General features: G+C 52.6%; 3 protein-coding genes across 3 annotated transcripts; 2 read left to right on the forward strand and 1 right to left on the reverse strand.

Moving 5' to 3' along the window:
* Window positions 1–1,363: 1,363 nt before the first annotated feature.
* EAH_00007550 (Flavin-containing amine oxidase, related) lies at window positions 1,364–8,626 on the forward strand (the record flags this gene model as incomplete). Its single annotated transcript, XM_013395806.1, has 12 exons — window positions 1,364–1,732; window positions 1,918–2,262; window positions 2,394–5,280; window positions 5,444–5,607; window positions 5,755–5,876; window positions 6,008–6,167; window positions 6,779–6,904; window positions 7,014–7,138; window positions 7,281–7,625; window positions 7,745–7,891; window positions 8,037–8,058; window positions 8,351–8,626. 12 exons carry the CDS (start codon window positions 1,364–1,366, stop codon window positions 8,624–8,626), a joined length of 5,088 nt encoding a protein of 1,695 aa, XP_013251260.1.
* Window positions 8,627–9,997: 1,371 nt separating this feature from the next.
* On the forward strand, window positions 9,998–15,506 carry EAH_00007560 (dynamin-like protein, putative; the record flags this gene model as incomplete). The annotated part of the gene is made up of 15 exons (XM_013395807.1): window positions 9,998–10,096; window positions 10,363–10,611; window positions 10,747–10,844; window positions 11,135–11,266; window positions 11,628–11,670; window positions 11,781–11,954; window positions 12,124–12,281; window positions 12,582–12,693; window positions 12,807–12,959; window positions 13,047–13,149; window positions 13,478–13,798; window positions 14,158–14,350; window positions 14,734–14,837; window positions 15,005–15,077; window positions 15,419–15,506. 15 exons carry the CDS (start codon window positions 9,998–10,000, stop codon window positions 15,504–15,506), a joined length of 2,100 nt encoding a protein of 699 aa, XP_013251261.1.
* Window positions 15,507–16,187: 681 nt separating this feature from the next.
* On the reverse strand, window positions 16,188–21,030 carry EAH_00007570 (hypothetical protein, conserved; the record flags this gene model as incomplete). The annotated part of the gene is made up of 9 exons (XM_013395808.1): window positions 16,188–17,301; window positions 17,423–17,571; window positions 17,747–17,859; window positions 18,017–18,098; window positions 18,277–18,402; window positions 19,054–19,152; window positions 19,354–20,267; window positions 20,407–20,753; window positions 20,975–21,030. 9 exons carry the CDS (start codon window positions 21,028–21,030, stop codon window positions 16,188–16,190), a joined length of 3,000 nt encoding a protein of 999 aa, XP_013251262.1.
* Between the last annotated feature and the right edge of the window lie 2,667 nt (window positions 21,031–23,697).

Raw genomic sequence — 23,697 nt, forward strand, 5'->3', positions numbered from 1 at the left:
ACCATTACCGCTCACGACGGTCCACCGACGAGACCGGCGACCCTCCCTACACCTCCTGCACGGCAACCCTTCGTGGAAGCATAACAATTTCCCCTTTTAATAACACTATTGAGACCTAAAAACACTTCCTTGTCTCCTAGTAGCCTGCCCTCGCTCAGTCTGAGTCTTATGAACCGACCACAGCCGGCCGTGGCATATACCGACACAAGCAATAGGCAACAACACTGGCTCCGAACCTGTAAAATGCACTAATACTTCACTCCAGTGTTTTTGTCCTGCACGTTGTGCCATTTGTGCTCGACAATGGTCATATAAACTGCAGGCGGCTACCTCCCAGGCAGTCCTCCCTACCTGTGAGGCCTGAATGGCGGATATGGGTTCACACGCTGCACTACTGAGCGAAAGGGTAAAATAAGACGAGTTCGGACATATCAAACAGTCTAAACTACGATGATGCCTAAATGCAGTCGACTGCTCTGTAACACAACACAGCGAGTTGTTCCATCGAGCGCGGCTTCGCACAACTGCCGGCTAACACTCGCCAAATGGTTCACGGGAACCCTTGTGTGCTATAGCCGCACATGTTGACGGTGGAGAAGTAAATCCATCAAAATTATTCGCATCAGAACGAAATGGGGGAGACTGCTCATGCTGGCCTCAACTGGTTGCCTGAGTGGAGCTGGGCTGCAACAACTATAATGCTGTGTGGGGGGTATGCTGCTCTGCCGAGCCACATAAGCAGTCCCTCGCAAGACGCATGCAAAAGGTCCCGATCATGTTGTGCAGGAAAACAGAATAAACCGTGTAGAGTGAGAAAAGGGCAGTAAGACGCAAGGGACCCTACCACACAGCGGGCAGCAGTCGCACCCTCACCCCCCACGTGAACTCTCGTCCGGCTGTGGCCTGCCACTGGAGTAGCCACAGCTGGCATCGCTGTCCAGGGGGCTGATAACGTTTCTTTTCAACTTGTTCGGTAGAACTTGTCAGATTCTTCACAGGCAGAGTACGTTTTGCCTGTGGAGGGGACGGCTAAGCAGCAACTCGTCAGTTGTGGCCAGCAGCCGTTTTGAGTACTCTGTGCTGCGCCTTTCCGACTTGGCTTGCGCTCCAGTTTGTTTGATTGCTTCAAGGTTCGGCTTTTCTCTTTCTCTGGCGGGTGTACAGTGACTCCAATATCGAGTTCTTCAGTTCCCTTACTCCCATGCCGAGTGCTCCTAGGTCGCGCCGGGTCGTCCAGTACACACACTGCCTGGGCGTCTACGCTTTCCGACGTAGCTAGTCGGGGCCCAGTTATGACAGTCTTAGACTGTGCCCGACGTAGCTTGATCAATACGGGGAAAGTTCTTTTGCTGCACTGTAGGCAATGGCCTTGCAACAGCAACAGCAGGGAGCCCAGCAGCAGCCGCTGTTGACAATGGGGCTGCAGCAGGGGCAGCAACAGCAGCAACAGCAACAGCAGCCTCCAGCGGGAGGAGCAGCAGCTCCTCCCCCACAGGCTGGTGCTGCTCAGCAGCCTCGCTTGCAGTTCCCGCAGAACCAGCTACCTGCCAACCTGCATGTTCAGCAGCAACTGCTGCGGATGCAGCAGCAACAGCAGGGCATCACGGCGAAGCTTCAAGGAACTGCTGGTGCTTCGGGCGTCCAGCAGCGGCTCTTGCACCTGGAACAGCAGGAGCAGTTCCTACAGCAACAGCAGCAGCAGCAGGAACCTGAAAAGGTTCATTGGGTCCAGGTAGGCCATTTGCTGTAGCTTTGCCTGCGTACTGCTGGTGACTTTGAGCGCCTGTATACACTTGACATGCTGAGAATTGCGCTGTTCCCTTTCCTTAGCGGATCTCCTGTGCTGTGATGTTGAGCCGGAAATATGCACAAATAGTACCTGCCTGCGCTGCTGCTGGGGTTGGTTCTTGTATGCAGTGTGACCGCTGTGACAAGTGGCGCATCGCTCCATATGAGATTACATTGCCAAGTTGGGTGTGTGAACAAAACACTTGGGACCGGCGGTACGCTTCCTGTAGTGTGCCGGAGCAGCCAGACCCGGCTGCGCCGATGCAGCAGCAGCAGCAGCAGCCGACGCGGAGTCAGCAGCAACTGCTTCAACAGCAACAACTGCAGCAGCAACAGCTGTTACAGCAGCAGCGCCTCGCTAGTGGCGCTGCACCGAAACCCAAAGCGAAAGCAAAGGCGAAGTCCAGGGCTGCGTCCAAAGGAACAGCGGCGGTGCAGCGGCCGATTCAGAGCGGCAATTGCACAGGAGATGGAGTAAGTCTCCCTGGTTATGAAGAGATCTCTTTGGGATTCTGTTTAGGTCACTCTGTAGGGTTCATGCATGTGCTAACAGCCCTTGTGCGCCAGCCCATACATGTGACTAAGAGTCGTTTTTGCCGTCGCAGGGTTCGGCAGCAGCTCCAGGAGGAAAGCTTGTTCTTGCTCCGGGGCTCATACCTGCTAAGGATGCTGCTGCGTCTGCTGCTGCGCTTGTGCGACAGAACCTCTTGCAACAGCAACTGGGGCAGCAACAGCAACGCGGTGGTCCAGCTACCGCGAGTAACCTTCCCGCCCTACAGCAACAATTGCTACAACAGCAACTTCAGCACCAGATGCAGCAAGCCCAGCAACAGCAACTTCTTCAGCAGCTACAGCAGCAACAACATCAGCTGCTGCAGCAGCTGCAGCAGCAGCCACCTGTCGTGTACGACAACTGGGTGCAGTGCGATGCCTGCAACAAATGGAGGAGGGCCCCTAATCCGATCACCAGCGACAAGTGGTTCTGCCGAATGAACACGTGGGCTCCGCAGTTCGCTTCTTGCGAAGCTCCTGAGGAGCCTGATCCTGCGCAGCAGGATCAGCAGCAGCAGCAGCAAAGTCAGCAGAGGCTTCTCGAGGCAGCAGCGGCACTCCAGAGACAGCAGCAGCAGCTCCAGCAAAACGCAGCAAAAAGACAGCGCACAGCGAGTGTCTCCAGGGCTCCAGAAGCGACAAAAACAGACTCGAAGGCTGAGCCGCCAACGCAGCTTCTTCGGCAACAACAGCTGGTTGCCGCTGCGGCCGCATCTGGCCAACGCAGTGCCACGCCTGCGGCGCAGCAGCAACTGCAATTGCAGCAGCAACTGCAGCAAGGCAAGCTCACGCAAGGCCAACAGCAGCAACATCCTGGAGCGTCAGGTTCCACAGGAGCTGGGGGACAACTGCAACAGCTGCAGTTGTTACAGCAGCAGCAGTTGCAACTGCTGCAGCAGCAGCAGGTTCGGCTGCTCGACGCTGCCCGCAGGGCCACGCCCAATGCTGCAGCGGGCGCTCCCGGGACTGCAGTGGCTGCGGCTTCCGCGTCAGGTGGGGCGGGCTCAGGCAGTTCAGAACGGCGTGAAGGAGTACCAGAGACAAATGCAGCGGCAGCATCAACGACGGAACGCGGTGGGAAGTGGTTGGAGTGCCGTTCGTGCAAGAAGTGGCGCCGATTACCTCCAGACGTGGATGCCGAGGCCCTTCGCCCCAAGTTCTTTTGTTATTTGAACATGTGGGACCCGCAGCACAATACCTGTGCTTCACCACAGGAGCCGTGGCAGCAGCTGCAGCAGCATCAGGAGGTACAGGGGAAGACTCCACCAGCAGCAAATGCTTCTTCGGCGGCTCCGCTGCAAAAGGCTCCGCACCAGCCCGCACCGTCAGATGCCAACAGGCAGGATAAGGCGGACAACGTAGCCGCAACGCCAGCGCAGCAACAGCAGCTTCCCAGACCGGGGGGACAGCTGCAAGGAGAAGCTGGAGGAGCTGCTTCTCTTCATCAGCAGCTACAGGAACAGCAGCTGTTACTTCTTCGTATGCAACAGCAGCAGCAGCGTGCTGCTTCCTCGTCGGGTGTGGCAGGGGGCAGTACAACGAAACCTGGGTCAGGAGCTTCCGGAGCCGCAGCTGGGCCAGAAGACGATGACGAAGAGGGAGAAGACGACATCGAGGGAGAAGGCGATGAGGATGAAGACAGCGAAGATACTGGTGACTCATCGGATTCCGAATCGGACAGAGGCGGTGGGGGAGGCCCAAGTGGTGGCGCTGGCGCTGGGGGTCCCTCCTCAGGAGGCTCGAGCGGAACAGGTGCGGGGGCGGGGGGAGGGGCAGCTCGTACCCCGCAGCCGCCCACACAGGGGCCCCCAGGGACAGGCAGCTTCGGCGCTACTGCCGCAGGAGGTGGGGGCGTTGCGGCTGAGGTTGAGTTTGGGGCAGCCAAAGCCGTAAAGGATTCCAAAATTCATTGCAACCAGCGCACAGTGAGCGGGCATTCTGCTCGTTTCTTCGATGTGTTGATTGTTGGTGGAGGTGTTGCGGGGCTGGCAGGGGCCCTTCATTTCCACAGGGCAGGGGTGGATTACCAGGTCATCGAGGCGAGGGGTCGTCTGGGGGGACGCGTGTGGTCGATCACACTCCCAGCGTCTTCGGAGGAGCAGCGGCAGCGGCAGCAGAAAAGGATTGGCAGGAAGGCATGCGGTAGAAAGGGAAGCTTGAAGAAGGACGGCAGCGTCTGCATTGATGGAGGGGCCAATTATATGCATGGACTGACGGGGAACGAGAATGACGTCAGATTGAAGCCTCGCAGAAAGGGCTGCAGCGTCTTTCACCTTGCGGCTGCCTCTCCAGAGTGCCGCGTCGCTGTAGTTCCTGGAGAGACTGGATGGGAAAATCCCTATTACTTTGATTGGCTAAGAGGGGGGCGGCGTTTCTGCATGTTGGTAGTGTCGCTTGCTCATGCTCTCTTTTCGCGTCTTGCCACGCCCGTGTCCTTAACTGCCGGGCAGCAAGAGGCCGGAAACTCCGTTTCCGTTCTTACGCTGCTTAACAGGGAGGCGGCTGCGCTCCTGAAAGCGGAGGGAACAGCGGATGCAGCGGCAGCTTCTTCTCGTGGGATCTTGCCCGCGTGCGAAATACATCAAGCAGACTCTGGGAACGCAGAAACTCCACCTCACCAGAATACTTTCGAGTCGTTGGATTTGCCGTCGGCGTTGAAGGGGCTGGTGGCGACGCTGCTGCAACGGCTGAAAAAGCTGTGCTCCCTGGCGATTTCCAGAGTCGAAAAGGGCAATAACAATCGCAGTGAAGGCGAAATTGCTGTAGGCGAATGCTGCGCTTGCCAGGTGGAGGCGATGGTCGTCCGGATGCTTCGAAGCCGGTTCGGCTTCGTTGCTCCTCTAGGAGATGTCAGTGCCGCTTTTTTTGCTTTCTTTCAGACCCCCAAGCTCAAGCGTGACGTGGAGAGATATCACAACCCGAAATATCGACTCCTTGCCTGTAGGTTTTTAGTGCAGCTAGTGCAGGAGATTTCGTTGTTGACTGCTTGGCTTTATGCTTTCAGTGCGGGTAGTGCGGGCCATTTCGGTACTGATTCCCTGGCGTCGTTTCTTGAGTCTGCATTCAAGCACTTTTCGTCTCTATGGTGTCTTTCCCTCGCCAGGGCCGGGCTTGCAGCGCTATGCCAAGAATTTGTCGTGCGCCTTTGCGGAGAGGGACAGGAAGAAGTCGCAGGTTGTTCGGCCGTTTGCAGCTATTCCTCCCTCCGTATCGTCCGATCTGTACGAATTTTGTGTTGGGCGGATTTTGGGAGAATGCGCCCTCAACGTCAGTGTAGAGGGAACCCTATCTGTAGTCTCAGGTTAGTGAGAAAGATAGTGGTTTTAGTAGCAGGATTCTGTGTTGTTCCGAGTGGGTTTCGGTTGCAGCATATGCATGAGTTGGAGGTGGTTGGTGGACATGCTTCGCGGCCAGCTGTCGCCAGATCGACTCCGTCTCAACACTCGCGTCTCCTCTGTTTCCATTTCGGAAGAAGACTCAGCGTTTCCTTGCCTTGTCCGATGCCACTCCGACGACAACTCCAATGAAGCACAAGAGTGAGCCTCCAGCAGCAGTTGCCACCAGCAACAGCGGCCCCTCTGGGTGTGCTTGCGATTTATCCGTTTCACTGTTAGCTGACGTGTGCAAGGCCCACTGATTGCTCTTTTTTGCTTTGTTTTGTGACAAGGCTCCGTTCAAGATTTGTTCTCGTAGCACTGCCTGTATCTCTACTACAACAGCCTCCAGAAGAAGATGAGGGGGCGGCTGCTTGTGTAACGTTTCAGCCACCGCTTCCAGCAGAGAAAGTGGCGGCTCTAGCGGCTATGGGCATGGGAGTGCACAACAAGGTGGGCTCCCCGACTCATCTCCTCTAGTGTTACTGAAGCGGCATAGATGTTCTTGCCAAATGGCCAATTTTCTGTCACATCGCATCCTTGGTATATGGAAAGTAGTCGGGTATGGGAAGGCCGTCGTGGCAACTACGGATTGGGTTTTCGTACAGGTGGTACTACGGGTTGCTCCTGCAGACGTTTTTTGGTCGCATTCGACTCCTTCATTTTCTTCACCTTATTCGCGCTTCCAGTATTTGAACCTGCATGCATACGGGAAAACGGGTTGTATACTAGCGCATCTGTTTCCCCCCGCATCCCTTGCCATTGACTCCCTTAGCGATGAAGAGGTTAGTCGTAAAATATTCACAAGGAGCAGCTTAGTAGGATAGCGTGCTTACGTGAGTATACGGAAGAGAAGCGAGGGCATAGGTACATACAGAAGGGCTGAGCGAAGAAGGGCTCAAGACGTGCTTTCAGCTAGCGTAGATGCAGGGAGTAGATGATCATCCACGTGCAAGTTGCATGATCCCGGTTACGCTGGATGCAAATCTGGAGATGATGAATACTGAGGGGTAGTAGGAGGTGGTATTGCTTTTGGTTTGTGAACGGGGATAAATTGCGTTCAGGTGGCTCAGGAGGTGCTTGATGACCTGCGAAAGCTGTTCGGTTACGTCCCTCGCCCGGCCATTGTAGCTTCGGTGGTTACCCGATGGCATTCTGATAAGTACTCAAGGGGCTCCTACTCATATCCAGTGAGTCAAAATATTCTCAGACGTAGAGGCAGAGCCATGTCACGCAGCTGAGTAATGCTTCCATGCGCGGGTGGAATGGCGAGATCAACGGTGACTGGTGGAACTGCAGAAACCTGGAGCTGACATGGCAACTCACTGGCGCTGGTTGAGGGCACCACATCCTTTAGAAGCTCCTCGTGTAGCCTTCGCTGGAGAATTTTGTTCTGATTCTTACAGCCAATGCGTCGACGGAGCGTAAGTTGCACAGCGTAGTGTCTCGTTAAGGTAGATGCTAGCTGTAGACGCCCAGTGAGTGCTTTGGATGAGCGAAAGTGACACTTTCCGACCTGCCTCCACCGCTTGTTGCTGTGCGCTGTATTCTGAACCATGTGTTCAGGTTCGACACCGGCATGCGGGCAGCGCAGTCCGTTGTGCAGTTTGGTCTGCGTCTCCATCCTTGCACAAAAGCCAGACAGGAACAGAAGCAGGCACAAAGGCGAGAGGACAACGCAGAGGAAGTAGAACGGCTGCAGCAGCAGCATCGTAACCGCCGACAGAACCGCACAACCCGAGAGGCGAAACCCGGAAGCAAGCAACAGCGCGCATCAAGAAGATTTAAGAAGGAGGCTCTCGATGCAGCCGAAGCGAAGGCAAGAATTGCAATGGCTCGGGCAGAACTCGAACAAACGAAAACAAAATATTGCGGAGACGACTGCTGCCCGATGCTTGAGTGCCCAGATAGGTAAGTTCGCTTCGGAGTATGGAATTCTTTTGCGTAATGTCCTCTAGATTTCTTTTGTTGCTCCGTGGGTGTGAGGGTCCATCTATAACTCGTTTTTTCTGGTGTTACTGGTTGCGCAGTTCCCATGCTGGGTTTTACTTAACGGATGGAAGCGACCTGACCGATGGTGATGAAAGTATTACGGAGCATGGAGATCATGAGGAACTTGGAGCAACTTACGGGAAGAACACGCGGATGATGCTTGAGAAGTTCCAAGCGCTTCTGCGGTTTAATCACAAGCAGCTAAACTGTTCTCAATCGAGATGTTCCCGAACGGAGTCTGGCCCAGCAGGGTTTGCGCGGCCTGCCCGGGCAAGGGCTTAACGCTTGCAACAATACTGCGAACATTTGGACAGCAATTTTGTGGTGCAGCGTTATTTTGAAGAGAGGCGGAGTAGGGCAAGGCTTGTACCATTATCATCTGGAAGACGATCGGAAGGATTCTAACAAGAGAAGAAGACCGTTGCAGCGAATACATCGATTATCGTGTATTACACAATGCGCGAGCCCAGAGGGAAACTGGCGTGGGACGTCGATTGAAACGTTCACACATCACTGAGAGAGCCAGTTGCCGAGCTTATGGAAGTTTGTAGGGATTTCCCGTCGAAGGACGGCAGTATTAGGGGGAAAAGGCTTTTCTGCTGCCCCTCCATCTAGGGAGGGCTGCACTTGTGCGTTTTGTTTAGGTCTACAAGCAGGGGATTCTGCCGGTTATACAGAGCAAGGGAAGCGTTATTGACTTCCTCGCCACTCGCCCAGTAGACTTTGCAGTAGACTTTGTTACCATTGACCTTATGACGGGAACAGATAAAGCTGCTATCCCTGCTGCACTGGGGTTTGGCAGTCTGGTCATCGACTCCTCCGAAATTAAACAAGTGCGGAAGACCATGCATTCTGCTGCCGTCGTTGGTGCTCTGTTGCACCTTACTGCAGGCATGTTCATGTCGTGCTGCGCCTTCTGAGAGTCGGTCAAAGGGTGACGTGTGCGCACCCGCGGGGATGCACGCGACATCAATGGCGGGAGACACCACGCTGCTGTGGCAGCTTTAAGTATAGTCGTTTACCTCATTTTTGATGCCTGGGCAGAGGCTGTCCAGCATCGGTAGAGTAGATGGAGTATTTCTACGGGATTCCCGTATAAGTAAAGGCCATATGATTAGTAGCGAGTGGCCATGCAGTTCGTCGACAATTTAGGTCCTCGAATAGCGGGGATAGAGTTTGAATGGATTGCGCTGACGTTGCTTGTTATCGCGGGGGCATAGCATGTTTTTAGTGGCACACGATTTGCACTTGCCATTAGGTGCTTTCATGGGGAGGAATGGTTTTCGGAAGGCATTGACGGAGCACAAGCGGGGAGTACCTTGCCGGCGGAGAAAAGGTGGAGAAGAGGTACATTACCAGCAGGACGGCTCAGACGAGCGCAAGAGCCGCTCGCGAGCAACTCTATGGATTATTCACAGCTGCACAACAGCCTTCTCTAAACGCGACACGTTCTACGATCCGTGGCTTTACTCGTCCACTCGCAGGCGGAGTAGCTAAACAACACCTGCTCGCGGCTTGCTAGGCATCAAACCGTAACCTTCAGAAGTTAAACAGAAGTAGCTAATTTTGGTGTCGACTGGGTTGGTACTCGCACGCATTATTGTGCTGTTTACTCCTAATGAAACACACTGAGGCTTTATCGCTCTCTAGTAGGGTCCACACTTGACGGGGCTGTGGTCCTCCCGTTAGTCGGCGGCGACCAGGACACCATCGAATCGTTTTCGCAGTTTTCAGCAAGAATCCATTGTACTGAGAAGAAAGTTATACAGTGGAACGAGTAATACTTGACTTTCTTGGGAGACAGCTCTGTTCAGACCTCCCTTGCATGCATAGCGTGGCAGGGGGTGTCGGCGTATAGAGCTGTCATGCAGTTCAGTGGAACTGTTCAAATATTTTCGAAAGCCTTTGGTGAAGCCTTTAACTTCTTTGCCTGCTTTGCTACGGCAAGTCGCCTGCGTGCGGCACCTTGTCTCACTTGCTTGTCTCCCAAACATGCAAGATTGGGGAACATCTACGGCCAGCCTAAGGACTTCTTGTACTCACCGCGTTACGCGCTAACTGACATGCACTCTTACATCGCCATAAGCGGAGGTGCTGCCGCCATTGGGATTTCCGAACAACTGGGACACAGGGTCCAACCGGGCTCCTCAAAAGGTGGCGGTGACGGTGAAAGCAGCCCTTAAGAAGCTTAGCGCACAGCATTCTCTTCTGTGGGTGTACACTCTGCTGCTTAGCGATGCAGCATGCTGAATGGCCGTTGAGGCACGTGATTCGTCTATTGGGCCCCTGAGATGGAGCAGTTAATCCCCATCATGAACCGTCTTCAAGACGCGCTCCTGACTTTAGGAAGCGGCGATGGCACAACATTTGACTTGCCGCAGATAGCAGTCGTAGGTGCACAGTCGGTGGGAAAATCTTCTGTTTTAGAGGCGGTGATTGGCAAAGATTTCCTACCGCGAGGCACCGGTATTGTCACGAGAAGGCCTTTAATACTTCAAGTAAAACTCCACCGATGCCTTCGCATATTCATACTGTAGTATAAAACGTAGTGTGTGTTGGTATTCCGTGCGTTTGGCTGGACACTTCAATAATTTGTCAGCGCCATGGAGATCTAGCTGGTTTCGGCTTGTATACTGCGTTTGCCGTTGCCCTGCAGCTGCAACATACATCTGGAACGACGGAGTGGGGAGAGTTCAGCCACTCTCCAGGGCACCGGTTCACAGACTTTGCTCAGATAAGGAGGGAAATTGAGAGAGAGACGGAACGGGTGACAGGCCGCTCCAAGAACATCTCGCCCATTCCTATTTGCCTCAAGATTTTCTCGCCAAATGTTATTGACTTGACGCTTGTCGACTTGCCAGGCATTACAAAAGTGCCAGTGGGGGATCAACCTTCAGACATTGAGGTGATTCATTCCTATTTCACAATTGTGTTCATCCCTTAAGTGCTTTTTGCTTCTCTAGTACCATTCCCGACGCGCCTTTGCTTGTTTTTCCGGACCAGTGAAGTAACACCTCATAAATCTGTCCCTCTGCTGCAGCTCCAAATCCGCAAGATAGTTTTGCAGTACATAAGCCAGCCCTCTTGTGTTATCCTTGCCATCACGGCGGCCAACACTGACATTGCCAATTCCGACAGGTTAGGGTCCCCTTTCGTCTTTTTCGCCTTAGCTCATGACGCTTTTTTGTGCGCGTCTGGAACTGTTCGGCCATCACATTCGTGACATTTTATTCGTATTTGGATGCTAGCTTTTCATTACAACAGACTTCTGCTTGTCCATGGGGCCATCGTGAACTAACATATTTCAAGGCTGCGGCTATGGCGTTGGAGCGAACACTGAAATTTCCATCTAGATCGTTAGCGAACGTTGAATCCCTTGGCCGTTTTCGTTCCCATCCTACATGCTCTGTACATCCCTGGGCCTTCAGCCTCAAGATCGCCCGTGATGCGGACCCTGAAGGCATTCGCACCATCGGAGTGGTTACCAAAGTCGACACGATGGAGGAAGGCTGCGACTGCGCAGACGTGCTTCTAGGGAAGGTCTACCCACTAAGAAGGGGGTAGGTACAGAGCACTGCCACTGCTTGCAAAAACGCACTGCGGTTAGCCTATTTGTTGTTCCTTGACAGTTTGTCAGCATAATTTTTCGGCGAATATGCATGTGGTAGCACATGAACAACGCTGCAGCGTTGCCTTGCATGGACGAGGTAGACCTGGTATTTCAGTATCAACAACCTCCCGACTGGATTTCCGGTGCTCAGATTCGTAGGCGTAGTATGTAGAAGTCTTGCCCAGACACGCGAGCAGCTTTCCCCAAGAGCTGCTCAAGAGGAAGAGACTAAGTTTTTCCAAAGCCACCCGGCCTACAGGAGCTTGGGTAACCGTTGTGGAACTCGATATCTTGCGCGAATGTTGAACCAGGAAAGTCCCACACTCCGCATTTGCCTTAGTTTCACTTCGAAAGGTTTGCTCGTGTGTGCGTGTTCATATCGCGGAGTCATTTTAAGTAGAGCCTGTGCTAATTCCACAGCTTGCATTTGGACCTTTTCTCTCTAGTCTTGTTCTGGGTTTTAGGTGCTAATGCAACACATCCGGGAATCGTTGCCGGAGCTTCGTGAGAGGCTGCAGAAGAGGCTTCAGGAAGCAGAAGCAGAGCTGGCTGGCTACGGGGATCCACTGCTGGAAGCGAAGGGGAATGCTGGGGCATTGCTTCTACATTTTTTCTCTAAGTTTGCCCGCAACTTTCAGGTTGGATGCACCCACATTGGTTTACTCAGGCTATATCCCTATGGGGTGTATTGAGGCCAACGGCACATACCAAATCTAGAAATAACTGTATGCACCGTGGAGTAGCCGATTCTGTGCATCCGTCGTCCACTCCCCTGTGTGATTCCGCGGCTCTTTCGTTGTTTCCCAGGATGCGATTGACGGGAAGCTGCAATCTCAGCACTCCTCGGATCATTTGATGGGCGGGGCACGGATAAACTTCATCTTCCATGATTGGTATGGCAGGGCCTTGGCCGAGTTCGACCCGCTCAGCGGTCTCAGCGATCATGAAATTCGCACCGCCATTCGGTGAGGGGTCTTTCCTTTTCGCTTGCCATAGAGCACAGCAGAGAGATTACGTGTGCACGAACTGCGCAGCCCTGCAGAGGTGGTCTTTTGTGGAAGAACGTTCCGTCTTTCAACTTCACACTAAAGTTGCCCCTGGCCAAGCTTAGCACTTCGGCTAACCAGATGCCTTGAGAAACTCAGGGTTTCATTTTGCAAGGCAGCAGTGGATTTACTTGTCAGCACTGTTTCTGCATATGCGCATGCTTCCGACTCTACCAATTCTCGCGCCTGGCTTACCATTTGACTTCGTTCGGCTTCCAGGAACGCCACGGGTCCCAAGGCTGCCCTTTTTGTGCCAGAAAGCGCATTTGAAATCCTAGTCAAAAAACAAATTCAGCAGTTAGAGACCCCTTCGCTGCTTTGTGTGGAACAGGTATGGCATTTTCTCCTGGCCCGGCCAAGCAGGGCGACCTCGTAGATCTCCTGATCCTTTTCGTTGGGAAAGTTATACCTTTCAGTATACACGTGTGTCGGTGGATGTTTCAGGTGTACGACGAACTGCAGAAGATTGTTGAGAAATCTGAACTTCCCGAGATGTCTCGATTCACAAATCTGAGAGACCGCATTCTTGAAGTCGTCTGTGGGGTGCTGAAGAGATGCCTGGCCCCAACAAATCAAATGATTCACAATATTATTCAGGTAAGTGGATGAGTAAAGCTTATATCGCCGGGCGCGTAGGGTTGCGTTTGGGATTATGGCGATGCCGCCTGTGCGTGTTTCATGCAGATTGAGCTGGCTTACATCAACACGAATCATCCTGACTTCATGAGCAACAAAGCCCTCCCGGGCCTCTTTGGAGACAACAGTTCCAGCAGGCGCGACTCCTACTGTAAGTGAACTAGCAGAAAAGGAGCGCGCCATGCGCCGTATGATTGTGCAGGCCAGGTGCTTAAGGTGCAAAGGTTCACAACGAAGCACGGACACGGCGAAACTGCGTAGTGATAATGGGAAGAGCAGAACACTTTCTGCCGCTCAGAAGCTGTGGGGCTACTCTTCATTTCGACTTGCTTGCAGCGCCGGGCTTAGGGAGTTGCCTACAACCTCCAGTGCCGCCGCAGCAGCAGCAAAGTGGAAAGCCCTGTGCACCCTCGGAAAAAGAGCTACCACCGTCGCCTCGAGGGGAATTTGTGAGTAATGGCAATGCTTTGCCGTTTCAGATGGTGCACATGTGAATGAAGCCTTTCTTCCTCGTTCGGCTGCAAGAGCCTATGAACAGTTCGAAGTGCTTCTCATACACTTCGACCGCATCTCCTATCCGGCTGTCGTGTCCTGTGAATTTATTCAGGGCGTTGGAGGTGTATTGCATCAAGGTGGCTTTTTCAGTTTTCTAAAGAACTCCCGACCTTCTCCACACGCTAGCAGGAACAATTCTGTTGCGCAAGCTACACCGCAACAGCAACCACAGCAGCAACACATACAGCAACCCCTTACTCAGCGGGCCGATAATGCCAATCCAGCTGAGAGATGCACCAGAGAATGTAGGCACCGTGGCGAAACTTACCCCCTATTAGTCGCTAGTTCCCATTTGATGTCTCTGCAGTTGACTGTGGACTGTAGAAGTTTCCCATTCTCGTTGTGGCACTTTTATTTACGTTGAGTTTCTCTTTTTTTAATTTTCAATTGCCTGCGGTGTGCTTTTGCGCCGAAACAGCTCGTCTTACCGCCGCATTGGACAGGTTTCGGGTACAGTTGGTTGCGGGGCGGCCTTTCTGTTCTTTTTTTGTCCTCCTCACCTGCTCTGCTTACAGTAGAGTAGTGTTTAGCTGCTTCAAGTGCCCAAGCCTTAGTAGCATATGGGCAGCTTTGTGGAAGTTTTGTTGGCTGCATCGTTGTACAGATTTTATCTACTGCAGGAAGCCTTTCATAGGCACATGTGCCCATGTTGCTGCTTCTACTATTCAGGGAAGTGGAGGCATTCGCATGCCCGCAGTTCCGCCAGTTGTCGCGCCGTCAGACATCCCATCCGACCGGGAGCAAATAGAGACCGAACTTATTAAGTCGTTGCTGTGGTCTTACTTCCAGATTGTCAGGTGTGTGCACTTTACGGTTTTTGTGGCGCAACCTGGTGCTCATGCGAGGGAGCTCTCCCTGTATTACTAATATGCACAGCTTGCGCGAGGTTGAAGGCTTCCGCCCCCTATCACTCACCCACCCCATCTCTAAACTGTCTGAGCCCAAACTGCAAATACACTTTGCACTCAAAGAAAAATGAGTTATCCGATGAACCGGAATGTGGAAATAACATGCTTAGTATTTGTCGGATGTATCTGTATATTCATTGTTCTCCGTTCGAATGCATCTGGTTATCGCGCGCACTACACGAGAGCAGGCGCCAGTATACTTTTACTATCTGCAAGCAAGCAGTCTATACCAGGAGGGCGACCGTAACTTTGTTTATTTGTACGTTTTTCAGGAAGAATGTTGCAGATGCGGTGCCGAAGGCGATCATGTACTTCATGGTGAACACGGCGAAGGATGTACTACAGAGAGAGCTAGTAGCTCAGCTGTACAGAGAAGGTCAGGCTAGAATCGCACGCGCCGCCCCCCATGCACAGAGAAGCCTGTTGGACTGAAATGTGCTATGTACCTCGCTTCTTGGGCGAGCGATTGTACGTTTCCTTAGTTGGACTCTTCGTTGTGTGCATTAATTCGCAACCCTCTACTGCCCATTTGCTATGAACCAGAGCTATTTGGGGAGCTCATGAAGGAGGCGGGAGACATCAGTGTGAAACGACAGCAATGCAAACAGCTTCTAAAGTAAGCAGCCTGGCCGTCGATGCCCACTCTTCTTTGATAGCTACTGCTTTGATAGCTAATTGTAGAAGCTTTTGCTGTCACTGCGCTCGTACCTTCTACTGCAAATTGCTGTGCTGGCTGAATCAAAATTCCACCGTGCAGTTGATACACCGTCTCTGCTGTGTCGCATGCAAGTTCGGCACTTACACACCGCACCCCATCTTGTCGGCATGGCCTTTTTCAATGTCGCAACATCGAAATCCTCCCGATTGAGGTGTGCGTGTAGCTGCTACTATTGCATCATTTGAGGATTTTTTGAGCTTACTCTCATTGTTATCAACCGTGTGGCATGTACTTCTCAGATCTATACGGAGTGCACTTGAGATCATTTCTCAAGTCAGGGAGCTAGGAGCAGAAGATACTGCGTTGCCAGCCCGCCGACATTTCTAGCCATTGCTCGTTTGGTGGCCAGAAAGAGTGAGACGTCCGCATGTAGATATCCAAACTGCAGACAGATGATCTTCAGCAGAAATCCCGACGGATCAAAATGGAGCTAAGCTGAACGCTGAGGGTAGGACGGAGGCGTTTGTTTTGGGCGCAGTCCCGTCTCTGCGAAACTCCAATTCTGTTTGCCTCTAAAAGTTAAGTTGGTCAAGGTTGTCGGCAAAAAGACCTAGTTCAGCTCTGTATCAGCCGTTACTGGACTGTGCACTAGCATGTCATGTTGAGGCAATAACTCGCTTAGTACTCAGCGTGCAACCTCACTGCCGAGACGTTCCATGCGTACTATGCTTCATGCGTAAAGCACTGGGGCACGCCTTAGGGTTGTCACGGAAGGGAGTAGCAGGAAGAGAAAACCCGCTACACAGGAACACCAAACAGTAGATCCACCAGTGCGTTGCTACTGTAGTACGTCTGTCCCCTCATCGACACTCCGTTACTCCTTGGCAATTCATTGCGCGCGGAGAGCTTCTTTAAGCGTGTATTTGGCGCATGTGGAACAGTTCATCTGCCATCTGACATGGATGGGCTCACGGCCGCTCCCGACCCATTTCCTCGCGAACAACAATTGGTTCGCTGAGTCACACTCCGTGAGCAACTGATTCGAGAGCTAACGGTGCATCCAGCCCTTCAGCAGTTACCTCGTTTCATGTTGTTGAACAGGAGAGCACCAACACCTAGCATCAAGGCCAAAACAAGGCCAGTTTGGGCCACTTGCGGAAGCAGCTCCTCTCTCTCGCCGTTTTCCTTGTCACGGGCCTGTGGCAACACTCTTCCGTTGGGGCTAGGGTAGGGCCGCGCCTCCGCTGCTTCTTCCTTCAGCAGGTCCTGCAAAAACCTTCTCTCCTGAAGATGTAAAAGCTCCTGCTGCATTTTACGCAGCTGCTCCCGCAGTCCATCAAGCTGTCTTTGCATGTGCATTGCCGTGCCTGTGTCGGGATGGCTGTCGATTTGCCCCTGACGGAGGTCCATAAGAGCTGCGACGTGTTGCTGCTGTTCCCTCTGCTGTTTTTCTTCGTCTTCCCACTGCTGCAAACCACGCAGCTTGTGTGTTCGGTTTGGGAGCATCTGTTGCTGGAAAAGAAACGGCAAGAAACACCCATATTCAGCTCGCTGGCGCAGCAGCACCGCTGATGCTTCCACCAGCATACTGCGCAGTGACAAAGGAGTGGTGACTGCCTCGCTAACTCTGTCTATTCCCGCCCTGCACGTACATCGCGAGTCTTTATCACCAATTGTGCCACTCAACGGCAGCTGGAGTACAAGTGGAAGATGGACAGCACTGAGACAAAGAGGGACGCCGCTAGGGCTCTGCATCTTGCACCGGTGTCTGCTCGCTGGTGATGACCCCTCCTCAAATTTATCACCTCTTCGACCTTCTCCTTCGTATCCACCGTTAGTAGGTTGCCCCTGACTGCCGATTTTGCTGCTGCCGCCACTGAGGCTGTTGTTGATGCTTTCTGCAGAGTTACCTGGTATGAGTGTCTCTGGTTCTTCAGTATCTGGGTTCGCGCCATCAGGATATTTTCCGGTACTGGCAATGCTGCTGCTACAAAACCCCTTACCGAGCAAGGGTGCCTCCTGTTCTGAATGCAATTTCGACGGGTGGCATTCTTTCTCACGCACTGTTCCTTGGCAGTGGGCACAAGCATTGGGTCCACGCGGAGTTGGGTGCAACGGAAGCAGCATCTCCTCCAGAGTCGCCAAGTCAGAGGCCGCAAGTTGCAGCCGAAGTATCCCTCTACTGTACCAAAAAGCACCAGAATGGGCAGCAGTACGGACTATGCATAGCAGCAAAAAGCCATGCACACACTGCGACGCCACACGAGGAGCCATCTCTGCCAGCGAACTTTACCCGGGCTTACTCGCGCAATATTTGCTCGCAAGATGTGGTATGTTGCACAACCAGCAGGGGAAGCATACAGGCCACGGCACGGAGGCGTTTTAGTAGAGCCAAAACTTCGGCGGGTAATGGTAGGGCAGAGTGAGGAATCAGGAAAAGGCAAACGTGAACCTGCAGAAAAAACGTGCGAATAGTCCAGAACCCAAGCCTCCGTAGGAGAAAATGAGAGAATGTTCCTCCATGGCTCATGATGCCGTCCTAGCTAAGATCAAACTGTGTACAGCGATTACTACAAGCCCAGATTGCAGCGCATAGAATTTAAGGAGCAAGGCGCATGAAGACACACCCTTCGTTCTGTCCTTTCCTGCTGAAGAACTTTATCTCGTTCCCATCCCTCTAGCAGGCGAAGCTCACAATATGGAAGGGCAGAAGCAAAACTAGAAGCCGCAATGACGGGAACTGCAAGGTACAGGCGCATGCAGAGTCTCCAAGGATAGGTGAATATCATCAACACAAAGCATGCGGCCTAGATCCACGCCTACACCATACTAGAACGCATGAATCGTAGATTCCTTTCGAATTTTCAGGATACGCATGATACAGCAGCGTAGCTTACCCTCTACAAAAGGAACAACAAATGGAGCTCGGAAGACAAACTCCTCGCCACACGAGACATGCTGACGACTGACTTCCTGCCACTGAATCCACAACACAAAAGTGTTACCCGGACACACGCACACTCCCATCTTTGAGTGAAACAGCGGCGGAAAGCTTCTGTATTCATGCAATGCCGCAAACACGCGCAACTGTGGCAGCAAGAGGCGAAATCGGAGCTACAGGAGGCAGAAGAAAGCAATAGCACAGAACTCCGCTAACCTCCGCAAACATCTGTCTGCAAAACACGTCTGCATCAACCCCCGGCAAGGCTGTAATAAGAATATTTAGCCTCATGTCATTTTTCTTCAGCTTTCTCCGACACTGACTCTCCAAGTGTCGCTGTGCCTGTTCCATAAAGCCAGAAAACGTGAAGGCGCAGGTGGAAACATTCATGCATTTTCGAGCAGGCGGGACTAGAGGAGCAAGAGGAATAGAACGTGGTGCTGTAACAGTTTTAGTGATATTTCGAATGATTCATATCGGTAGTGCTCAAGTTCGCACTTCTGTGTACGTGCATGCACGCTGGGTCGTGGGAGCATTTCTTTCAGCGCCTATAGAGAAGACGTGGTGTTAATATGCACGTATATAACGGTGCACAATTGAATCTTCATCATTCCGTACAGAAATGCGCACTGGCAAGACCAACAAGTCAAAAGCCAACGATTTGGTCGGTAGAGCTACAACGGTGCATAAACGAAATACTACCGAATGATAATGGCTGCACGTCTCCCTAGGAACATGAAAGCCGCACGCAGCCTGCGAACCTATCAAGAAAGGGAAGCATGCTAGGAAGGCAGGAATACCTAGCCAATGTACATTACAAAGCGGGTGGCAAGTTACTTGGCTTGGCATGACCAGCAATTGTAGCCATTTGTGAGGTGTGACACAGACGACACATGCACGATTGCCCGGTCACACATCCGACGACAAGCACCTTGAGCATCCGATTCAGGAGTGATAATACACCAGGTTACATGGGGATGCAACAAGGCTTACACGGTGCAGCAGGAGGCCATGACGGCGTCTGGCAGAGGCGCGGCGGCGTCCACTTTCAGCAGGATCTGAAACCACTGTGGCAGAGCGCGACGCTTCAACCTGAAGATGGCGCAAAGCCTCTACAAAGGCACGGCTAAATCAAGAAAAGGCCTTCAAGCACAGTTAGAGAGGGAAGTCATCCTAAATTTACAGAGAGCAATGAATGGGAATTCAGCAACGCGGTGCACTCAGCGGGACATCAGGGCATCCCGAGTCAGTCCCACTAGAGCCAAAGCGCATAGAGAGAGCGATGGTGCGCACCTCAGATGCTACATGTGCAGAGTCGAGATAGACCGTGGTTTTTCCATCGTTAGCAGCTAGTGTTCCCCGCTGCGTACCGCTATTGGCTGCGAGTGAAGGGCTTCCCACAGGTGAGCGGGGTCTCACAGCATCAGCACCACAAGTATTCACGTGCTTAAGCTGAGTCTGTGACTGAAAATTGTCTCCCAGTGGTCCGCTCAAAGATCCTCCATCCTTGCACGATGGCGCAAAAGGGAGCACGGGGGCGCTTCCGCTCTTCCTATCGCTGCCAGAGCAGCTACTGAAACTGTCTCCAGGCGAATCAGTTGGAGTGAGTTGCCACCGTCCCCCCCAGCCACTGACGATTGCTGGTGATGATTCAGAAGCAGTATTAGTTCCCGTTCCAGAGGCAGGCTTACCCAGAGTGCCATGCCGCCTGATGAATTCCGACCCGGAAAGCGTGCTCGAATACATTGCTGAACGGAGAAACTTCACTACGGGACAACCTTGCGGGCCAGCGCTCTCACTAGCCCCAGCAACTGCAGCGGTTTCTCCCGCCTTTCCCCCTACTCCGATAAGACCAGTGAGAGCTTCGCCGCCTTTGCTGCTGTTGTTCCTAGCCTTCACTAAGGCAGAGGTGATACCCGAACATGCCCAATCCCATCCTTTTGGTTGATGTGTGTTCGAAAGCCGCAGCAGCCGCCGCACATCGCACCAGGCAGCGTCAGCGACGAACTCGAATTCGGCGGCGGGTGAACTCCATCCTGTGATGCTGCCGGATACATTGTTGGTTCCCGTTTCATGGTCTTCCGGTGTTAGTGCCTCATGCAACCGCTTATTCCCAGAGGCCATTGCTTCTTGCTTAGTGTTATCATTACACATGTGTGCTGTGTGCGTATCATCGCTGCGTATGTGTTCCCATCCCTCGGGATATCCTGCGAAGACGATCGCATTCTACATGCAGTGAATAAACAGAAGCGCTACAACACTGTTCAATGCTAGCAAACGAGCAGCACAACTAACCAGTGCGCAACCGATTTATTGCGGGGTTTTAGACTGACAGTGGAAACTTACCGGCATCACTGCGGAACGACACTACCGACCCTTCCTCTACAGGAAGAGGAAGTGACGCAGCCAACCAATGTGGTTGGCGCTGGGCATCGCCTCCCTGTGATGCTGCTATTTGATGGTCTGCAAGTGAGGTGAAAACGCAAGAGCTCGTCTCAAGTGGTTGCAGACAGTCGTGGCCAGTTGAGCGGCCGATTGCGTCAGCCGTGTCCTGCCGACTCTGAGAAGCCGGTGGTCCTTCTGGTCCTTCTGACAGACTTCGCTGTTGCGTCCTGTGCTGCTGGCAAGCATGCCGGGCCAGCCCAACATGTGATCCGCAACTATCTAGTTCCACATCTGAACAATTTGGCTCTCTATGGGCGCAAACGCAACCAAAGTCTATGCAACTGCACCGAGGCCTGAGCCAAGTGGAACCGCAGTAGTTGGGGGCACAGCCGTTTCTGCTCACAGAAGACGAAAAAATTTGCTGTTGAGCCGTGCAGATGCACAGGGGATCGATTCTGCAGGGTTCAGTAGCGCAGCTGCAAACATGACCCCCATGGGGTGCTGATGCTGGAGCTGCGCTGACACTCACGCTGTCGTCCTCCCTTCTTCTCTCCGCAGGAAAATTTGTTGGTGGGGTGCCTGCATGTGTTCCGAGCGAGGCTTGCTGTGCTTCCTCCGTTTGACGGTTTCTACCACTGGGCACAAACTTGCTCCACACGCTGCTCAGCATTGCACTGGAAGGGAACTCGCACATACCATCTAACCACCTGCCCCTTAACAATGCCTAAAACCGCCTCGGAAGATATGTATGGCATAGGCGGGTGCGAATGTAGCACGTCTTACTGCTGAGACTGCCTGGTCACCACAATGTTGCCGTGACCCTTCCACACGGCTCCAGTATAAAGAAAATGACCTCCACAAACCTTACGATCAATAATTCAAAGCTGCAATGTAATTGCAGTGCAGTTGTGCGGTTGAAAGTAGCGTTCGACGAAGAAGTGGAATGTCAAAGCAACCCCGCCAAAAGCCTGGCAGCACGTAGGCCCTGGTGCTGCAAAAGGAAGTTCACTAAAGGTGACAAAATTATCACACAACACCCACAGATGAATTGATACCATCAAGTTTAGTGGAAAGCTAGAGATTGTGCACTTTGTGTGGGCTGTGTCTCAGTTCGCCTCGTGAAACGTGCCCACCCGAAGCACTCTTCTTCGCCGGCCACTGCAGGCTACGTTCAAAAATGTTGCGTCTGCATGCATATGGCAATTCTGCCACCACTCAAAAGCAAGTTTTCCAATAAATAGGTATTTGCTCTCATGTGGCGGTCAAACGCTAGTGACGTTTGACCATTGGTGACCCCACACAACTTCATGCATTCATTCGGTGCCAGTTTTGCCAACATGTCAAGCTGCTCACTTTGGGTTGCTATCTGGGCGAAAGGCTGATTTTCTCTAGCACTGTCCTCATGACAACTGTCGGGACTCAGGATGTTATTGGCATAACTGCTAGGCTAGTGCGCATACCAGGGGAAATAGTGCAAGATTTCCCCTGCTGGGACAACGCGTGATTCTTCTAGTGCCTGGAAAGCCGTTAGCCGCATCTATGCTTATGCTCGATTGTACTGAGCAAAAAGGGGGAAGGAAAAGCCTGCCTAGGAGGCAGATACACCCAGGCTGTTTTCGGATATTTGTTCCTGAACTGCAAGCAGCGGCTGCTGTAACGGCATATTCGTTGACAGATGGGGTTCACAGTAAAATGGAAGCTTCCCCCCTCTAGAAATGCCGCATTTACTGCTGCAAAATATGACACTTCGTCTGAGCAAGCGACGTGGCGGTGGGCAGGCAGAGCGCTGTAGCTTGACCATTGTGGTTTGAAGGAGCCAAGGCTTCGCCAACTTCCATCGGAGCCATAAACGCCGATATTTTTGCGCATTGCGGCGGTTCCCTACATACCAACGAAAAGGAGGCGGCCGCAAAATGCGAGGGCTCGCATTTGTACAATTGGCTGTTGCCGTTGCCGCACAGATTTAGTGGACATAGGATTCGTTATGTCCACTCCACCTGGGAATGCATCTCACCTAGAACCAGCTCATAACGTAATCGGACAGCAATGCTCTACTCGGGGCTTATTCTTTCGGCTGAAGGGATTCGAAACTTTTTACCACTCCAAAACGCCGAACGAAGGGCTACTCGTGGCAACAGTAGAGTCGAAGTACACAAGCGACTGTCCAGTCATTGTTCGTACCTCCAAAATACAAAAGCTATGGAGGCGCCTAAAAATGAAGGCCAAGGCAGGTCTAATTACCGGAATGCACTCTGCCAGCATGTACGCAACTGCTTCTGAGCGGGACAAGGTGTCAGCACCTCAGGAGTGCACTTGCGCGCCGCCATGCCAAAATCATGACCTCACGATGGGACAGCTGTCTCTTGCAGTAGCACGGCACCTCGTAAAACGCAGTCAAACTGAACACCGAAAAATTACCCTTAAAGTAGCTGCATCATCTTCTGCCTCCACTTGTTCCCAACCAAACGTGCCTCCATAATGTGGCCTGCATCTCTCAGTATTGAGTAGCACTGGGTCGTCCTGCCTCTGGCTCCTAGACTGGCTAGACAGAACCCTCCCATCTGGAATTTTAGCACCCACTTCTGTTCAACCCTCGAAGGTACAGGCTGCACTACAGACGCGCATTCCTTCCAGATGAGTGCAAAATAAAAACTAATCAGGATTTGACATAGCGAAAAGTGCTCTACAGAGTTTGCTCTAGCAAGGCACGCCGGATGGGAGGCTTCTTCCGGCAAAAAAACAATGGCAGAGTTGGAACCGGGGTAAGCTAACGAACTTAAAGCCACTGTACGCTCTTGCAAGAATGAAAATGCTGGCTTCCAGAACTTCGTCGTACACCTTGAGCAGCATGTCACAAGCCTTGGCGGCGCCAAGCCAGGGAGTCCTAGCAAGCGGACGGAAAATGCTGTACAACGCAGATGAGGAGAGATGAAAGGTGCACACCTTTCTGCGGGCGGAATGACGGAGCCAGAACTTCCTGCGTATATAATATTGATGCTGAAGTATAACAAACCAGCAAGGAAGTCACGTTCTCGCACTTGGGTGTGAGCTGCTATAACCCTCGAATGCCAAACAGCTGGCCTTCAACCCTTCCGCCCGTGCTCAATAAACTGGCTTTGCCAGAAGTGAAATCAAAAGCCTGAAGTGTTGGCTTCCCTGAATCCGCAGAAGTAGCTCCAGAAAAGTATCTACAGTGGCTGCCCCGGTGTCTTGGTGATGAGGCAGGCAGGGACCACGCTCGCGTAAAGAACC

Source organism: Eimeria acervulina, genomic scaffold (genome assembly GCF_000499425.1).
Source record: "Eimeria acervulina Houghton genomic scaffold, Eah_scaff35, whole genome shotgun sequence".
Lineage (NCBI taxonomy): Eukaryota > Apicomplexa > Conoidasida > Eucoccidiorida > Eimeriidae > Eimeria > Eimeria acervulina.